Source organism: Ochotona curzoniae, unplaced genomic scaffold, assembly GCF_017591425.1.
Source record: "Ochotona curzoniae isolate NIBS_2020 unplaced genomic scaffold, NIBS_Ocur_1.0 contig_883, whole genome shotgun sequence".
In the NCBI taxonomy this organism is placed as follows: Eukaryota; Metazoa; Chordata; class Mammalia; order Lagomorpha; family Ochotonidae; genus Ochotona; species Ochotona curzoniae.
Window position 1 is genome coordinate 34,367,835 of NW_024466599.1, and position 20,186 is coordinate 34,388,020.

The 20,186-nt window shown below is 51.0% G+C and overlaps 1 protein-coding gene across 2 annotated transcripts in view; it reads left to right on the top strand.

The window, feature by feature from the left end:
• Positions 1-15,827: 15,827 nt before the first annotated feature.
• The window catches only part of RAB11FIP5 (RAB11 family interacting protein 5), a 28,553-nt gene continuing 24,194 nt past the window's right edge, over positions 15,828-20,186 (top strand). For both annotated transcript variants that reach the window (XM_040993223.1, XM_040993224.1), the window contains exon 1: positions 15,828-16,350. In XM_040993223.1, the coding sequence (XP_040849157.1) occupies positions 15,920-16,350 (431 nt within the window). In that variant the 5' untranslated portion in view covers positions 15,828-15,919. The remainder of the gene's footprint in view (positions 16,351-20,186) is intronic.

Below are 20,186 nucleotides of genomic sequence, written 5' to 3' on the forward strand. Positions count from 1 at the left end.
ATTATCTCACCAGAATGTACTAAAATTAGATATTATTAAAAGGAAATCTGCAAATCTCAGATCTTCTGCAATCCTCCTGAGTCAGCTGTGCTATCTCACTATCCCTCCCTGCTGGGCTGCCAGGCAGCCCTGGGATCCCAGCATGAACAGCATGGCAGGGTCTCCAGCTTCTGGTCTCAAATTCTGCTCCCAGACCAACTCTCCTCCTCCCACACCCATCCCCGTGCCCTGCAGAAACAAAGGTGTCCTCTGATTTACCCAGTCTGGCCACCAAAGCTTTTCACAGTAACTTCATTGATAGCATCTATGAACCCGTCTATAAGAAGTTAGCCAGCTAAAACCACGAATCATTCCCTCCCTCAGGTATGCCTTAAGGGTTCTCCTTTTCTTGAGCAAACACACACCTGCTATGCATCAGGCACCATGGTGGAAGCCGAGGATCAAGGGATAGACCAAGCAGCTGTGGGTCCTGCTGTAAAGGAGTTTATGGTCTCCCAGTGAGAGAGACACAAATCCGACCAGCCATGCTAGCAGGTGTTGCACTGCCCCTGTGGACAGCTGTGAGAGTCTCCTTAGGAGATTCTACTTGTAAAGAAATGAAGCTATTTGGACCCAGCGTGGTAGCCTAATGGCTGGGGTCCTCGCCTTACATGAGCCAGGATCCCATGTAGGTGCCAGTTCATGTCCCAGCTGCTCCACTTCCCACCCAGCTCCCTGCTTGTGGCCTGGGAGGACACTAGTGGACAGCTCAAGGACTTGGGACTCTCCACTCGCATGGGAGACCTGGAAGAATCCCCTGGCTCCTGGCTTTGGAACAGTGCAGCTCTGGCAGTTGTGGCTACTTGGGGAGTGAAACAGCAGATGGAAAATCTTCCTCTCTGTCTCTCCTTCTCTCTGTGGATCTGACTTTCCAGTGAAAATAAATGGTTCTTAAAATAGAAAAAGAAAGGGCCCAGTGCAGTGACCTAGTGGCTCAAGTCCTCGCCTTGAATGTACCGGGATCCCAAATGAGCGCCAGTTCTAATCCCAGCAGCTCCACTTCCCATCCAGCTCCCTGCTTGTGGCCTGGGAAAACAATCGAGGATGGCCCAAAGCCTTGGGATTCTGCACCTGTATGGGAGACCTGGAGGAAGTTCCTGGCTCCTGGCTTCTGGTTCCGGATCGGCATAGCACTAGCTATTGCGGTCACTTGGAGAGTGAATCATCGGATGGAAGATCTTCCTCTGTCTCTCCTCTTCTGTATATCTGACTTTGCTATAAAAAATAAATAATAAATCAAAAAAAAAAAGAAAAAGAAACAAAGCTACTCGGTGCTACTTGTTAAAAGAGTAGGCGTAAGGATGTGATGGGAATAGATAATAGATATAAGGGCCACTGCAGTGGGGGAGAGAGGTTGTGTTCCACACTGAATGCAGTGTAGAAGGGCAGGGTGGGGGTGAGATGGCAGCTGCCGATGGATGGAACCTAGGTGGAAATACTGAGGTAAGGAGGCACTCCGGTCAAACCAACCTCACAGGATTCCTGATGAAGACAGGCCAAGCTGATGCGACATCACCTGGGTGTTGGTGGAGCACAAGAAACCAAACATATCTAAGATGATCAGCTGCATAGGTTGCGAGTATCCTCATTAAACTGACTAAGCAAGATTCTTACTGAACCTAGATTTACAAGGACTCACACAGGGCCTAGGTGAAGGTTCAAGAATCTCACTGAAGTTGGGTCAACAAAGAATCCTTGTCAGCACTCAAAGAGGCCAAGGAGGAGGGGGAGGTGGATGCATGCTGGGAAGACATCAACAGGCGGGTTGACAGTAGCAAAGAGGAAGGATGGGGGAAGAACAGGTACAAAGGCCCTGTGGCAGGAAGGAGCCAAGTAAACATGGGAAACAGAAGAAGCCAGAGCGGCAAGTCCTCTGGAGGCAGAGACAGGGCGGCAGATGGGCCTGTCGCTCTGGCCAGGTTGGGCTGGCTGTCCTAATTCCAACAGCAGTGACAAAGAAGACTTTCCGGTTTTTAAATTTGTTTTTGTTAAATACAACTCATATTTAGAATACTCTATAAAGCTAATGTATCACTTAATGAATGACTGTAAAGAAACCTCACGGCAAGATGGAGAGCATGACTGAGTGCGATGTCGATTGTGGGTTGGATGTTAGAAGACAAATATAATTCAATGGAAAGACTGGTGGAATCTTCAAAGTTTGTAGTCTAGCTGATGGTATTGTACCAAATGTTTTTTTACTTTGGCAGTTGGAAAGGTATCATGTTCCAGTAAAATGTTGACATGAAAGAAAGCTGAATGAGGGGCACGTGGGACGTCTACACTGTCTTTGCAGTTTTCTGTGAATCTAAAATTGTTTTCCAAATTTTCAGCTGACAAATACCAAAAGCAACTTCAAATCCAGTAAGTTATGTTTTGAAAAACAAAACAAACTGGCTGTTTTGCATACTTGTGTAATATTCTTCCCTATTTGGTGGCGGTGGTGCCGGGTTGGGGGTAGCCGATGATGTCTTTACACAACATTTTGTGAAGGCAGAATGATAAGTAATTTAGTCTTTCTGTAACAAAGCAAGTAGGGGGCATTGATGTAGCATAGCAGGTTGAGCTGATGGTTTCAAGTCCCTGGCTGCTCTGCTGACAATCCAGCTCCCCACTTACGTACATGGGAGAACAGCACATGACCCAAGTCCTTGGATCCCTAGCACTCATGTGGAGAACACAAAAGGAGCACATGTCTCCTGATTCATCCTGGTCTAGATCCAGTCATTATGGCCATCTGGGACGTGAACCAACTGGTAGAGGATCTCTCTGTCTCTCCCTCCTCTCTCTGTAACTCTGCTTTCCAAATAAATACATAAACATGTAAGACTAAATAGTAGTGTATGGATTGTACCTGGGAGAAGTGTTGGCAGGAATGTGCACTGCTGAGAGAGCTCCCCAAGGATGCACATGTGTCCCAAGTTCCCTCTTTCTCCGATGGTTTCTTGGTCCTTCCTTGTAGATCATGACCTTGGCAGTTTTGAAGGGTCCTGAGGCATCCTGAGGGCTGGCCCTCAACTTGCATTGTCTGTTGTTTTTTTGATTGGAAAACAGCCATGGGTTTCTGGGGAGGCATGGGGCTGGGACACCCTTCAATTGCATCTTAAGAGCGCCCATGCTGTCAGTATAATTTGTCATCACTCGTACCAATCTGGATCTCTGACTAAAGGTGGTGGCAACCAAGTTTGTAGTGAAAATGGCAGTCTTCATCCAGTGTTGACACACATCCTCTTCCCTCCAGCCTGCAGGTGCTCAAGCCCCTCATATAAAGTGACATATTTATGCATAAACCTATACATTTTTCTGTATACTTTGAATTATCTCTAGGTCACCCACAAGACCTAATATAATGTACTAACTGTGAGAACATTTGTTGTACTGCACTGTTCAGGGGCTAATGACAAACAGGGCTGAATACTCCAAACAGACATAGTTTGGACCCGGAACGGTGGCCTAGTGGCTAAAGTCCTCGCCTTGAATGCACCGGGATCCCATATGGGCACCAGTTCTAATCCCAGCAGCTCCACTTCCCATCCAGCTCCCTGCTTGTGGCATGGGAGGCCCAAAGCATTGGAACCCTGCACCCACGTGGGAGACCCGGAAGAGCTCCTGGCTCCTGGCTCTGTATTGGCACAGCACCGGCTGTTGTGGTCACTTGGAGAGTGAATCATTGAACAGAAGATCTTCCTCTCTGTCTCTCCTCCTCTCTGTATATCTGACTCTGCAAGAAAAATAGATAAATCTAACAAAAAAAGAACAGACATAGTTTAAAATGTTTTGAAAATTTGTTTTTGTGGGCCTGCATGGTGGCATGCCAGGTTAATTCTTCGTTGTGATGCTGGCACCCCACATGAGCACCAGTTTGTGTCTCCATTGCTCTGCTTCTGAGCCTGCTCCCTGTTTGTGGCCTGAGAGAGCAGTGGAGGATGGTTCAAGTCCTTGGGCCTCTGTACCCATATGGGAGACCCAGATGAAACGCCTGGTTCTTGGCTTCTGCTCAGCTCAGCTCTGGCTGTTACGGCCATTTTTGTAGTGAACTAGCAGATGGATAACCTCTCTCTCTGTCCTGTTCTCTCACATGGGTCGCAGGGGCCCACATACTTGGGCTGTCACTTGCTGCCTTCCCAAGTGCATTATCAGGAAACTGAATAGAAACCAGACTTGAACTTGGATAAGGGATGCTGCTTCGCAAGCAGGGGCTCAACTCTCTATGCCACAACACCAGCTGCCATGCTTCAGCCCTTGAAAAGGAGCCTTGGGGTCCAGTCCACATAAAGTGGGCATGTAGTTGGAGGCAGCACCTACACATGTTATTTACAATTCCATGTAGAAGATTCTTCTCTTCTCCATCATTTACCTTATCTGTCCATTCACTCTTGTATTGCTATCACAATAGACTCATGGATATTTATTTTATTTTATGGATTATCATATAACACAATTGTGGTTGATTCTCAGTGTCAAAATGGTCCAGCTCTGACCACTGGGAACCCTTCTTGGTTGACTCCTGGGTTATGCCATGTTGACCCACCTTCCCTATCTGCCCAAATTTGCTTTTCCCCCAAGGACTTGCTTACTTTCTGGCAATATAAATGTAATCATCTAGACGCAGCTCATGTTTTCCTTGCCATTTCTCTAAGGAGTCTGGTTGTTTTTATCAAGTGGCAGTTGAAAACCGTGATCTGGGTACTGGCTGTGCTCATTCCTACTGGTATAGTCAGTGGTGCCAGGACAGAAACTGTAGATCTATTTTGGCCTCTTACCTGCCTGCTTTGCCCCTGATTCCCTGTACTCTACCTTAACCTACTCAGCCCTGCCCTACCTCAATTATTGGCTACCCCACTCTCTTAAGAGTCTGGCTGTTACCACTACAGTTCAGCCTTAGTCCAAACCTTCCTGAGCCACACCGCCATCTTGAGGGATCAGTTGCTGCCCAAGTTCTCCTGATGATAGTAGCTCAACCTTCACCCAGGCCCTCCCAACTATGTTATGTTCTGTGAGCCAACAGTTGTGGAAGGAGGCCCTCTCTCTCCATAGCTCTCAGGGTTGACTATGAATGAACCTGTCCTGACTGGGACTCTGTGTGTCTGTCTCTTCTCTGCAGTGCTTTCTTCTGACTTCAGCCATGACTCATTTTTAAGTTCTTTTCCTAGCTCTTTTTGTTCTGAGGCGATTTATTTGTTGCAAAGATTGAATTGTTTGTCCTGTATTTTCCCATTGTCTGGATTTTGCCTCTGGCATCTCCATGTCATTAATTTAGCATTCTTCCCTGTCCCATGTACTAAGTGCAACTTTGTAGCTGGGTCTAGAAGCCGGTGCAAATTCGGTGGGGTTTTCTGGTAGGATACTAGGACATCATAGGTTGTGCTGTATTCTTTCAGGAGGCACATAGTTCCTGCTTTTCCCCCTTTTTGAGTGACATCACCAGCCATTGGTGATCACATTCACCACATGGGTGGGTGAGGGGTGCTCAAGATGGTGGTCTTTTAATGTAATCAACCCTTCCTCATTCATTGGCTGTAACAATTCCTTAAAAGAAACTTTTCCTTGCCCAGAGTTCTTTCTCTGTATACAATAGTTTTAAAAACAAAGTGATAATTCCTTCAACATCTTTCAATTAGCACAAATTTAATTTTTAAATGTCTATGAAATAATGGATTTAAATGTATGTAATAGATGTCAACCTGCTAATTTATTATCCTAATTGAAGCTTAATTTATTGTACCTCTGGTAACTAGAAACATTTTGAGTTAGCCTAGTGCTCTTGATACAATTGCAGTGCCTTTGGTGGCTTTTTTCCAATATGGCGCCTGGGAAGGTGGTAAGAGGCAGTGTGTTCTGTAGCCTCTAGGTGGCAGTGCTTCCATCCAGGATCATCCTTTGCTTCTTCATTTTCTTTGTCTTCTCACAAAGATTTATTTTGATTTGAAAGAGTTAGAGGGCCCAGCGCAGTGGCCTAGGGGCTAAAGTCTTCGCCTTGAATGAGCCAGGAACCCATATGGGTGCCAGTTCTAATCCCAGCAGCTCCACTTCCCATCCAGCTCCCTGCTTGTGGCCTGGGAAGGCAGTTCAGGACAGCCCAAAGCCTTGGGATTCTGCACCTGTGTGGGAGACCTGGAGGAGATTCCTGGCTCCTGGCTCCTTGGGGAGTGAATCATCATAGGGAAGATCCTCCTCTCTGTGTATCTGCCTTTCCAGTAAAAATAAATAAACCTTAAAAAAAAAGAGAGAGAGAGAGAAAGATAAAGAGAGAGAGAAATAAAGAAAGAAAATGAATCTTCCATCTGCTGATTTACTCCCAAAAGTGGTTGTAAGGGCCAGAACTGGATGGATCCCAAGCTGGGAACCAGGAACTTCCTCCAGACCCTCCATGTAAATGCAGGGTCATTCTTCACTGCTTTACCAGGCCATAAGCAAGGAGCTGAATTGGAAGTGGAGTATCTGGAACTCAAGCCAATGTTCATATGGAATGCCAGCAGTGCAAGCAGAGGTTTAGCCTGAAAACGCCACAGCACCAACCCCTATTTTATTTTCTTTATTTTTTTTAATTCTGAATTTGTCTCTAACAGATTCACTATAATTCATGGATAAGATATCCTTGAAGTGGAAAATACTGTACCTTCTTGGTTTCTGGTTAGGGCCCTGAGGGATTCACCAAGGCAGGAAATAAAGCAGAAATGGAGGTGTGGAAGATGAGTTCATTTTTTTTTTTTAATTTGTTTATTTGGTTGAAAGGTGAGAGAGAGATGGAGAGACAGAGAGAGCTCTGATCTGCTGGTTCTCTCCCCAAATGCCCACAGCAGCTAGGGCTGAGTCACCCCTGGAGGCAGGAATCAAACTTCCATCCAGGTCTCCCACGGGGGAGGCAAGAATCCAAGTACTCAGGGCAAATCTTCCAAGCGGGGGACAGGAACCCAAGTACTGGAACCATCATCTGCTGCCTTTCAGGGCGCGTGGTAGCAGGAAGTCAGATTGGAAGCGGAGGCAGAACTCGGTGCTAGGCACTCTGGGACGGACTGTGAGTGTCCCAAGGAGTGGTTTAACACCGTACCTTGGTGTGCCCGCTGAATTCAGGCTTCCACTCACAGAGCCCTGATCCTCGGTGTGACTGTTCTTGGGGACAGGTCCTTTAGGGAGGTGACTGGGGTCCGTGAGGTCATTTGGGTGGGGCCCAATCCACTGTAACCAGTGTCTTCATAACCAGAGATTAGGACACAGAAAAACACAATCCTAGGAACAACCGTGTGAAAGACGCAGTGGGAAGATGACTTCCTGTGAGACAAACAGAGGAGGAAACCAAGCCTGCCAGTACCCTGGCATGGAACTTCTAGTCTCCAGAATTGTAAGAAAATATTTTACTATCTTTTAAAAAAAATTTTACTTTCATTTATTTGAAAGTCAGAGAGAAAGAGAGAGCGCATGCACTACCTTCCATCAGCTGGGTTCACTCCCCAAAAGCTCACCATAGCCAGGGTTGGGCCAGGCCAAAGCAGAAGCCCAAAATCTCTATGCAGATCTCCCACATGGATGACCTGGGCCCAAGCATTCACACCGCTGTCACTGCCTCCTGGGATGCATTTACAGTAGGCTGGGGCAGAAGTGAAGTATCCAGAACTTAAACCAATATTTCTACCATGGATGTAGGTCTCCCAAGCCACCGCATAACCTAGTATGCTGTAATACCCACTTGCTTTCTGTGACCTTCCATTAGGATGGTCCAAATCAACTAATGCAACCTTGTTGAGTTAGGGTGTGTGTAGAGGATGTTTCATGAAGCTGAAGCTGAGAGATGTGAACGGAGGGACATACACAGGGTGGATAAATCTAGATATCTCCAGGGAGAGTCCCACAAGTGCAATGGCAAGGTGGCTGAGAAATAAACCAGTGCTGAAATTATGGAAGAAATCCGTGAAGTTCTGATGCTTGGCTGGGGGTGACAGCATGAAAACACGAAGTGCCAGATGCCAAGAACAGGTTTGAGAGAGTTTGGAGAGGATGAACTGCCAAATGCCACAGCGAGGGGTTCATGAGTGATGCCTGGAGGAGGGCCTTGGGAGCCCACAATTTTAAGCAGAGAAATTGTGGCAGCAAGTCTGGTGTGGGCATGGGGAAGTGAGAGATATAGCCTAAACATCTGGCCACAGGCAGAGAGCTGGATGAAAAGCAGGGCCACTGGGACATGAACCCGTGTGTGCATGGGATCCTAGTGTGTGCAAGGTGAGTACTTTAGCTGCTAGGCTACTGCGCCATGCCCAACTTTATTCTTTTTTGAGTTCAATTTGGTTCTTCTGAGTCTCTTGTATATTTCCATGTGTTTTTCAGGAGCAGCTTGTGAATCTTGGCAAAAATTGTGATTTTGTAGTGATTTTGATAAGAAACCTGTTGGATCTTCAGCTCAGTTTTGGCAATACTGTCCTCTGAACAATAAGCCTCCTCATCTATGAACATGGGATGTCCTTCATTTATTTCATTCATTTCTTTCAGCAGTGTTTTGTGTTTCCTGTTATACAAATCTCACGTTTTTTACATAAAATATGCTTTAAAATTTTTCTTTTGTAATTTGAAAGACGTATACAGAGATGGACAGAGAAAGTTCTTCATTTCACACCCAAAGCAGCTGAAACTGGGCCAGAACAAAGCCAGGAATATGGAATCCAAGTTTCTGAGTCATCGTCTGCTACCTTGCAGGGTAGGTGCAGCAGCCCAAGAGCTTGGACAATCTTCAGCTGCTTTCCCAGGACATTAACAGGGAGCTGGATTGGAAGTAGAGCAACTGGGACGGACTCAAACTGGTACCCATATGGGATGCTCACATCATACCTGGCAGCTTAACCTGCTATCCTATGACACCAGCACCCAACTTTTCTATTCTTAATATAGAAAGGGCTAATATGAATTAATAAGAATACTTGTCTTCTAAGAAAAAAATAGATATAGTAAATAAACAATTTAGAAAATATAGAATCTATTAAAGGAAGAAATACTAAGAACTGTTGGGAGAAATGATCAACCTTGCTGGCAATCAAGTAAATGAAAATGAAACAAGGGGACATAACCTTTTGCTCTCAGCTAAGATAAGATAATAGTCACTGTCGCTTAGGGTCACTGAGATAGCCATCAATCATGCTGCGAAATAATTTCCTATTGTTAGATGCTCTTCCCAGATACAGAAAACTGAGATGAAGCAGGGCTCTATAACCTGTTTGGGCTTACACAGCTTCCACCTCGTGGCAGCAGGATTGGACGGACCTGGGCTGGGATGCTCTGCTATCGAGAGGGCCCTTGGAAATAGTTGTTGGAGGTGAAGGCCCAAGGGGGAATGCAGCTTGACGAGTTAGACAGCTATGTCTGAAATGCCTGCTTGGGGGGAGAAAATCAGCTTGGATGGCATTGCAGAGGGGCAGCTGAGTGGGGATTTCACCAAAGCCAACTGTGCAGCCAAGAACTGTCCCTGACTTAGGGACCCAGGAGGGCAGTGGGTAGGAAGGGAGTGCTGATACATTTAGGGTCCTCATTTGGACTTCAGGAACTGCACTTTCTGGAGAGGGTGAGGCGACTCTAGGGGTATGTGTGTGTGTGTGTGTGTTTAAAATTATTTTATCTTTACATGAGTTACACAGGGAGAAGAGACAGAGATCCTCCATCTGCTGACTCACTCCCAAATGGTCACAACAGTCAGAGCTGGGCTGATCTGAAGTTAGGAGCTATTTCTGGATCTCCCACATGAGTGCAGGAGCCCAAAGCATTGAGCAACTCTCTCTACTTACCCAGGGAAATAGCAGCTACCTGATTGAAACTGGAGCTGTTGGGACTTCAACCAGTACCCACAAGAAATGCCAGCATTGCAGGTGGAGGCTTGCTATACCACAGTGCGGCCCCAGGCCTTCTTTCTATTGTTTCTGTCTGTAGGAAAGGGCCCAGAGAATCTTTTTAAAACATTAAAAAAATTCATTTTATTTTTGATGATGTGCACATAGTTAGCAAGGGTAACACACCCGACCCGACCTGTACCCTGTCCTGGTTCTCATATCTGCCAGTGGGTGCTATGGACTGGCCCAGCCTGGCCCACACCCAGACCTGACCTACATGTATGCTATTGGGTAATGTAATCTGGCTTGGAATGGGTTGCTCCAATCTTTGGTTCTTGCACTCGGCTGCAGGGACTGCATCCTGAGGAAGGAATTCCCCAAGCTCCTCTATCAGATCACCTCCCACTCACAGAACTGACACAAACCCAATGAGTTCTTTGCCTAGTCTGACTTGTCCCACCTCCTGTCCTGGCAGGAACAAGGGCCTTGCCAGACCAGCCCTCACCCATTCTGACTTTTACTATTGGATGCTACAGTCCAGCCCTCCCTGGTACACCCTCAGACCCAGCTATTGCTACATTCAGCGGGTACAGAGACCTAGCTCATCCCATTCTACACCCACTCTGGCCCTTGTGAGCACCAGTGTATACTGGAGCCTAGCCCAGTCTGGCACAGCTCAGACCTAGTCCATACCCATGCTGAGGGATACTGTAGACATGTCCAGCACAGTGTGCTGCCCCCATTCTGGCTCTCACGCTCACCAGTGGAAACCACAGCCCAGCAGGGCCATCCCAGAGCTCTCTGAACAGGCTCATTCCTAGACACAGATCTTGTACATGCTGGTGGGTTCCTCTGAACTCAACCCGCATAACCCACCACACAGGTTGGCCTTTGCCATCAGATGCTGAGCTTGGCCTGGCCTGGTCCTCCCTCAGTTCCAACTCTTCACTGATGGGTGTTGTAGCCTAGCTCTGGACAACTTGCCCCATTCCTACCTTTCCTGTAGATTGGTAGGTTTGATGGTCTAGCCTAACCTGGCATGGCCCTCACCCCATCCTGGCTCCTGCTCCCGCACATGTCAGTGTATCATGGTTTGGCCTGGCCCTGGCTGGTCTGCCTCCTCCCTGCCCCCGTTGCCATTCCTAGGCTAACCCACACACCACCTGCCAACAAATGAAGTGGCCCAGCCTGGCCTGACCACACATGCTCAGGAATGACTGCCCACCAGGGGAATTCCCCAAATTTTCACACCAGGCTTACTCCTAGACCCAGATCTCATGCATGCCAGCAGGTGCTAGGCCCTTACTTGGCACCCACTGCCTCCCAGTCCTGGCCTTTGTGTGCTGGTGTGGAGGTTATGGGCTGGCCCACCCACACCCAATTCTTGTGTGCTCGTGTGGGTGCTATGTCCTGGACCAGCCTGGCCTGTTTCCAGCCCCAATACCCATGAGTGTTGGTGAGTTCTATGGTCAAGCCTAACTCAGTTTGTTACCTCCCCCAGCTCTTTAGCTGCTATGTCAGTCCCACAGGGATAAGCCCAGGATCCCTACAGAATCTGTTCCCAGACCCAGTTCTTTCACTTGCTGGTTAGTGCCACAGTCCAGCACAGTTTGGCCCACCCCGCTGCCACAACACTCACTGGTGAGAACTGTGGTTGAGCCCTTCCAGGCAGGTCCCCCAGCCATGGCTTTCATGTGCACTGGTAGGCAGGCGATGGTTGATACCCACACACAAGCCCAGCTCAGATCTCCCATGGGGCAGGTGTATTGGTCTGGTCCAAAAGGTCCTCTGGTTTCCCTCCTCTAAACCACCCAGTCTCAGCCCCCTTGTGTACGTGTAGTGCAGTGGCCTGTTGGTAGAAGTCCCCCAGAAGTCACTCCTTTCCTGTCATGTTCTCCCTCAGCAGTCCTCCCTCCCATACAACTCCAGACCAGCGTCCACATGCCTGTCAGTGCTCAGATCTGCTAACTGGTCTTTTTATAGGGTGCCATGCCAGCCAGAGGCCCTGCTTGCCTACCCAGGGCCCATGCACACTAGCACAAGGGTTCCCAGACCCTGTTTGCTGGCATGCCAGTATATGCCCCACCCCTACATACCTTTAAAAAATAGAATAGGCAACTATGCTAGCATACTGGCATAATTAACACAAATTTTGTTTTAGCCAGTCCTAGAATGCCCACCAGCTATTAGCTGCTTTTGTCCCAGCATTGTGACCCTTGCCTAGTTGTAGTGCAACTTGTGCAGGTGCCTATGATGTTTTTCGACTGTCTGTGCTGCTCTCCACTGCAGATGGCTGGCAGCACCGCCCTTTCCTTTGAAGGCCCAGTGCCTGGTGTCAGGAGAGGTTAGTCTGGCTTCACTGCCCTCTGACAGCAACAACCCTGTGCCCACAGGAAGCTGTAGCTTGCCAAACTGCAGAGGCCCAGGGCAAGAGGAAGGAGAGCATGAGATGGAAGAGCCCATCTGAGGGCCTGGTCACCCCTTCCTGGAGCTTTGCAGCTCCAAGAGGGCAGGGTGGGGGTGGAGCAGTCTGCAGAGCTGGCAAACAGGAAACAGAACCACTAAAGGAGTGGCTCCTGCAGGCTGAGTTTGTAAGAAGTAGCTTTATTTGCAAATGGCTTGGCAAAGCTACTCCTTTTTTTCTCCCCAAGATTTATTTTTATTGGAAAGAGGGGTTTGCAGAGAAAAGAACAGATAGAAAGGCCTTCCATCTGGTGATTCACTCTCTAAATGGCCACAACAGCTAGAACTGAGCCAAGCTGAAGCCAGGAGCCAGGGGCTTCTTTTGGGTATCCCACATGGCTTTGGGCCATCCTCCACTGCTTCCCCAGCCCATAAACAAGGAACTGGATAGGAAGTGGAACAACTGGGATATGAACCAGCACCCATATGAATTGCCCACACTATAAGGCAGAGGATTAGCCAGTTGAGCTATTGCACCAGCCCCAAAATTTTGTGTATTTGAAAGGCAAAGTAATAGAGAAGGAAAGAAGGAGACAGACACATGAAGAGATAGAACAAGGGGGGGGAAGAGAGGGAAAGAGAGAGGTCTTCCATTTGCTGCTAGTTCACTCGTCAAATTGTTGCAGTGGCTGGGGCTGGGTCAGGCTGAAGCCAGGAGCCAGGAGCTTGTTTCATGTCTCCTACATGGGTGCAGGGCTCCAAGCACTTGGGCCATCCTTCACCATTTCCCAGGTGTATTAGCAGGGAGCTGAACCAGAAATAGAGCAGCTGAGACTGGAACTGACACCCACATGGGATGCCAGTACTGCTGGTAGCAGTTTTACCTGTTATGCCACTGCACCATCCCCTCTTACCCTTTTTTATGTCTCAGTTTCCTCATCTGTAAAATGGCCATAAAAGCACTTTCTGATTTATCAGCATTAAAAGGATATAGTGCTTGGTTGACCCACAAGTGCGTGTTGGAGCAGAAAAGTCATTCAGAGTTGAGCTCAAGTCCATTCTCTGCAACTTCCAAGTTGGAGACTTGAGGAGAAAAATTGCCTAAGCTTTGTCTGAGTTTCCTCATCAATGAAACTGAAGGCAGCAACAGCACCGTGTGTCTTCAGGAGTACACGTAAAAAAAAAAAATACATACGCAGTAAATGGTAGGACCAGGTCTTCAAATGCCCTAGGTTTTACTTTTACACTCAAAATCATGATGCATATAAAACAATAACAGAGACTGGGAAGAAATTCAGAAAATTTATAATAGTGTTTATTTCTTTTTTATTTATTAATTTGAAGATCTGAGTTACAGAGAGAAAGAGAAGGAGAGGAGAGGGAGAGAGAACCTTGCATCTCTTGGTTCACTCCCTAAATGGCTGCAAGGGCCAGAACTGGCTGGCCTGACGCCAGGAGCAGGGAGCTTCTTCCAGGTCTCCCACGTAGGAGTAGGGTCCCAAGGCAATGAGCTGTCCTCTTCCGCTTTCCCAGGCCACAGGCACAGAGCTGGACAGGAAGTGGAGCAACCAGGATGCGAACCAGAGTCTGTATGGGATGCTGGTGTGGCACTGGCTGCTTTACGTGCTATGCCACATTGGTGGCCCAGCAGTGGTTATTTCTGAAAGGTGGGATTTTGATTGTTTTTATGTTTTTCTAAATTACTCCATGATGGGGGAACTGTTGCATAATAAGCTACTTTGGCAGCCTGTGTGATGGTCTTCATGAAAATCTGTGTTTCAGTGTCATCCCAGCAACTATTTTGGTGTAGGAATCAACGTCCCCATGTCTCAGACGAGGTAATGAGGCTGTGAAGTTGGAGAGCCCTCTGGCCACTAAGTGGCTGGCAGGCAGATCTGGCTATCTCCAAAGCTGGGTGCTATCCACAGGGATGCTGGATGCTTGGGACTTTTGGTCCAAGAGCGGGTGTGCCTCACTCACTGGCCTAGTGGAGACTGTGGCTGGCTGGAAAGTCAAGGGCATGCAGCAGGATACCTACAGCCATGGGATACCTGCAGCCATGGTGCAAGGGCACCAACCCACTATCTATGGACCATGGCCAGTCCTGGTGGGACCGACTCAAATACATAAGCGAGTTACACAGCTGTATTGGTCTGGAACAGACTGCTTCAAGCAGTGCCTGGATACAGGCTGCTCCTGGGGGTGTCACCGCCCATGGACTCTTTTGAAGATGTGGGCATTACATTTGATTGAAAAATTATTGTAAAAGAATGAGCCGCGATCCCATATGGACACTGGTTCACATCCTGGCTACTCCATTTCTATTCCTGCTTGTGGCCTGGGAGGGCAGTCAGGGTCGGTCCAAAGCCTTGGGACCCTGCACAAATGTGGGAGACTCGGAAGAAGCTCCTGGCCCCTGGATTCAGATTGGCTCAGCTCTGGCCATTGTGGCCATTTAGGGAGTGAACTAGTGGATGGAAGATCTTTCTGTCTCTTTCTCTCTGCAATTCTGACTTTCCAATAATGATTTTTAAAAATCTTAAAAAAAAAAAAAAGGCCGGGCCCTGAAAATGAGTAAACATTATAAAATACCCAGGGTGCATCTGTGGGGATGGGGCACATGGTGGATGTCCTCAGGGCAACCCTGGGCTTTCAAATGCCACATCTGCCAATAAGGGTTCTTGGGCAGATTTCACCTGAATTGCTCTTCATCCTTCTGGAAAACAAGAGTCAGAACCACACTCAGGCCACTGGGGTTGCTCTGAGGATAAAATGAGGTCATGCCTAGGAGGCACAGGGCATCATCATCAGTATTAACACACAAGGTGTGTGATGGGATACCACCCGGGGCCCGGCATACAGTAGGCGCTTCAGAAAGGGTGGAGGGCATGGTTGGAAACGCCCCATCTGAGCCTGGAATTCTCCCTAACCCCTGACGCACGGGCTGCAGGCTCCGAGTGGACACTTAAATATTGATGTGGTCACTCATTTATTCATCACCCAGCTCTCCGGCCTCGCCCTTGCCGTCCCTGCAGCCGGGTTGCCTCCTGCGCCGGGGTGAGGCAGTGGGCAGTGTCGAGGGCAGCTCAGCAGCAGCTTCCAGGTCGTCCATGCGGGGGCCATCACGTGGTGGGGCGGCGGGGGCAGCGGGGCAGGACCCGCCGCCAGGATTGCACTTGGGCATTCGCTGGAGTGGGGGTTGCCGGGGCCGGAGCATCTAAGCAGGAGCACCCTTGGGGATTGGCCCGCGGGGGCCGAGCGGGGATTTCGGCAGCGGCCGAGGGCGTGGCGCTTCCCCGACGCCCAGCGAGGCGGGGTCGCGCGGGAGTCCCGCCCAACCCTCTGCAGAGGCCGCGCGCGCGCTCCCCGCGGGTGTGCGCGGGGGTGCGCGGGGTGCGCGGGCCGGGGCGGAGCGGCACCGGCGGCCCCCGCGCCTCTGCCGCACCGCCGCGCGGGTCGGAGCCGCGGGGCGGGGCCGGGACCCGGCGCTGACGTTGCGGCGCGGCCGGCGGCCCGGGAGGCGGGGAAGCGGCGGTGGCCCCTCGGCCCAGCCCAGCCCGCAGCTGCGGCGGCCGGCTGTGCGGGTGGCGGCGTGCTGAACCGGCTCTTGACCGCCTTCTGCCGCTGCCGAGTTTGTCGCCCGCGTCCCCTGCTCGCCAGTCCCCGCCATGGCCCTGGAACGGGACGCCGAGCCGGCGACGGGGCCCTCCCGCTGGCTGCCGACGCACGTCCAGGTGACGGTGCTGCGGGCCCGGGGACTGCGGGGCAAGAGCTCGGGCGCGGGCAGCACCAGCGACGCGTACACGGTGATCCAGGTGGGCCGCGAGAAGTACAGCACGTCAGTGGTGGAGAAGACACCCGGCTGCCCTGAGTGGCGCGAGGAGTGCTCCTTCGAGCTGCCGCCCGGCGCCCTGGATGGCCTGCTGCGGGCGCAAGAGGCAGATGCGGGGCCGGCGCCCTGGGCCGCGGGTTCGGCCGCCGCTTGCGAGCTGGTGCTCACCACCATGCACCGCTCGCTCATCGGTGTGGACAAGTTCCTGGGCCAGGCCACCGTGGCGCTGGACGAGGTCTTCGCCGCCGGCCGCGCCCAGCACACTCAGTGAGTGGAGGGGGGGCGGTGGAAGGGGTGTGCTCAGAGATGGTTAAAGGCCTAACAGGGAGGGGTAGTGAAGAGGGCACAGGACCTCGGACCGCAGCTGGAGCTGGTGAGCCCCTTGCCTCACGTTCAAGGGCATAAACTGACAGACAAGTTGCTTATTCCCACTTTGGGGTCCCTTACTGGCTCACTCGCCCTAACAGGTGCTGGGTGCCCCCCTCCCCGGCGCTAAGGCGGGGCCAAGCGGGAGGCATATTAGGAGTGGGGATCAGCAGCAGGATGGGGTTGTGGAAACCTCAAGAGGGGTGATCTGGGGCCTGGGGGGCTGACTTCCTTTCTTGGAAGGGCCAGCTCCCCTCTGGATGCCCAGCAGGCAGGCTGGGAAAGGACAGAGAGAGACTGAGCCATGTGACCCCAGCACTAAAGGTTGCCCAGGGCATCTGCATCTGGCCTGTTCTTGCTGCTTAGGGATATCCTGTGCCCTATCTGTATCCCTGGTCTGCATACTGGAGGTCTCCTGAGTAAGGGATGGATACACTTTGAGTTAGCCCTCAAGGACTTGCCTGATCTGCCCCAGGTGCAGGCAGCTGCCCTGTGGTTAATGCACAACAGGCGATGGTCTCCCAGTCACTTCCACCTGGAAGGGCTGGCCGATGTGTTTAATCATTTATTTTGGCAGCAATTTCACCTTCTTTGGGTTAAGATCAAGGCTTCAAACCTGGAGCCCCAGTTCCTGTTTTGGGCTGGGGGAGGGTATCTGGAAGCCAGTCCCAGGGTGGTGGAACCCTCCAGTGGTTTAACTTGGGGCCCCAGAGGAGTGCAGAGTGGGGGGCCTAGGTGGGGAGGGGTGCAGGAAAAGTTGGCCTCAGTGGGATAGCACCCCCGGAGTCAATCTAGGAGAGCTCCCTGGAGGTGGCGGGCGAGCTGGGAGCCAGGCACAGAACCAAGTGAAAGCAGGATTTGGGTGGAAAAGAATCTGACCTTGAACATTTTTAACCACACGGGTAGGGAAGGGCCTTCCTGGCTGGGTCAGGGCTGTGGCCTTCTCCTCTGCTTCCCTTACCACTGGCCCTTTGGTTGCTGGGTGTAGATCATGTGGTATAGCTTGGCCCTTGTTTTGTTTTTTTTTCCTCCTCCTCCTGCTCACTGTCCTCTCCCTCCTTCCTGGCTCCTGGAGCGCAAGGGGATGGGTGTGGGGTGATTGCTAGCCCTTGGCTTTTGCAGGAGAGGTGCTCCCTGCATCTCCCAGCCTGACCCTCACCCACCCCTCAGGGATCTGGTGTGCATGGGAGTGGTGGTGGTGGTGATGGTGCTGGGAGCAGATCCAAGTCTCCAGGCCCTCAAGGAGTTGCTGCTTGGATTGCCCCCTCCCCCGCCAGTTCCTGCCCTTGCCTTCCTCTTGGCCTTGGGCTCTTCCCTGGCTGCCCAGCCGGCCAAGCCTGCATGTCCAGGTGGGCCTGTTCGGGGCCAAGGACAGCTTGTCCTGGAGAAAATGACTCGCCACCTCTCTGTCTGAGTGGCAGCTGTCTGCTCTGTTATAGGAGTCATCTCTTCCTGCAGGATCTGTCTGTGTGCCCCTGGCCGCCCCTTGCCTCTGGTGCATTGAGCTGGACTGTTGACAGAGCTTGGACAGGGCAGGAGTCGGGCATGCAGTGTAGGGGCAGGAAGAGTCTGTGAAATTGGTTCCCTGGACCGAGCAGCATGCCCGATGGAAGGGTGAGGGTGCTTCCTCCTCTTATGTCCCTTCCTCCAACTCCTGGCCACTCATGGTGCTGGTTCCTGGAGCTGCTGGCCTGAGCGAGCCTGTGCATTGCCCAGCAGCAAGAGGACAGGGCAGAGAAAAGCCCTCTGCTTTGCAGAATGGTTGCAAGCACAGTCTGCTCTTTAACCCGATGAGCCAGGGAGGGTGGATGGTAGCCTATGTTGCTCCAACAACCTGATGGGGGGCAGTGGGTTCATGGTACTGAGGAGCGGCAGTAGAGTTGCACTTAACCAATCCCAGTTTTGAGTCTGCCATTTGGTCCTTGGTTTTCCATCTGTGAAATGGGGATAAGTTACGCCTTTTTGGTGCTAATGTGAGGATGAAGAAAGAATTGAAGTGAAGCTCCCAGTGTAGTGCTTGGGCCTAGTAGGTGGTCAGTGAGTGGCAGTGGTGGGGGAGGGAATTTTTGTTCACCATGTCTGCCAGCGCCTCTGACCTTTGCCCTGGAAGAACTTGTGTTTTGATGGTCCAGACTCTAGAGCCTGAGAGAGCCTCAGGCCCTGTGGGTGGCAGGGTGCACACTGTGTGTGAACATCCTGGTGTCTGTAGCTGACCCTTTGAGGCCCTTTGCCATTCCCTTTGCTGCTGGCAGCTTGAGAGCTAGGACTGGCTGGCGAGGCCGCCCTACCTGGGGTGGGTCACGGGGCAGCCATCCTGCCCGGCAGCCTTGGCCGGAGCTGCCCCTGCCCAGTGGGAAGGCAGGACAGTACCACGTGTGATTTTTTTTTTTTTTTTTGATAATGTTTACATAGTTGACCAGGGTGGGAAAGGTCAAGGACTAGGGAAAGTGGGTGAGACCATTGTTTCCACATTTTTCCTTTCTTCCTCCTGTATTTGGAGGAAGGGGGAAATTAGAGGAGAAGCCACACCCAGTCTTTCAACCTCCCCTGTACCCAGGGATGGGGAATGGCCACTGATGTCATCCCAGGGTCCCCCAATATGGAGCATGTCCTGAGGGTTCTACTCAAGTGGTTTTGATAATTCTGAAATGCTGTTGATCTCACTGGAGGCTGGCGTTTTGCTCTTGGTCCTGTGATGCACCAGTTGGCAGATTCCTTAGCCCGTTTCCTCATTTCCAACCAGGTTAGGGTGATGCACATAGTGTTTTCTGGAGAAGACGGGATACTGTCTGATTCTGAGGTGTGAATGCTTTCATAGCATCCCTGTTGGGATCACTCCAGGGTCAAGCTCTGTGTGGGATGACTGAAGTTCGAGGCACCCAAGTCGCCCCCAAAGACCCTTTGTCAGTAGGGAGGTGAAAGATTTGGCTGCAAGCTTTCAAGTCACTTGAAAGTAGATTCCCCAAATTAACCTTCAGCTATTGCACAGATGGTGACCTTATGGGGCCTCAGGGTTCCCCAGGGCTGGAAGTCCTGGGAACTGCCTCCTTGCCCCTTCCACTCTGGTGTTGGCAGCAGCACCCTTGCTAGTGCTCCCTGCAAGCTAGAGACCTGGCTCCCTGGCTCCCCCAGTCAGTCATGGTTCACTTGGTCCTTGTGCCGTTGGCCTTGTGCCGTTATTGTGGGTTACATCCTAGGTGGGGGAATGTACAATCAGAATGGATGGGAGAGTGCTGAGGAAGAAGCTGCAGGGTTTGGAGTTGGGAGTTTGGACCCTGCCCTTAGGCTGTCTTAGTTGGAGACACCTGGTCTTTGCCCTCTGGGAGCAGCCCTCTGTGGTGCTAGGTTGCTCTGCACCCACTCTCCCATCTTAATTTGAAGTGGCCCAGTCCCTGGTGTCAGGCCTGGAGTGTGGAGAGCAGAACCTCCTGGCCTTTGGCTGTGGGTTTGATTGAGGTTGGGACCAGCTTCTCTCTTTCCATCATAAAGATTGTTGGGATGAGGGAGGGAACTCTGGCAGGCTCTGCGCTGGCTGTGTCATTGGTTTTGGCCGAAGCAGAGCACTCAGGGAGGCCTGCATCCGTGGAGGATGTGGGCCTGAGCCTTGTGCCTGGCTGGTCACTGCAGGGCGGGGTGGGGTGGTGGATGGGATGAGGCTGCATCAGGGTGGATGCATCTTATTCATTGGCCTGAGGTTGAGATGGCCCGTGGTGGCTGCCCTCCATCCCTGGGTCTTC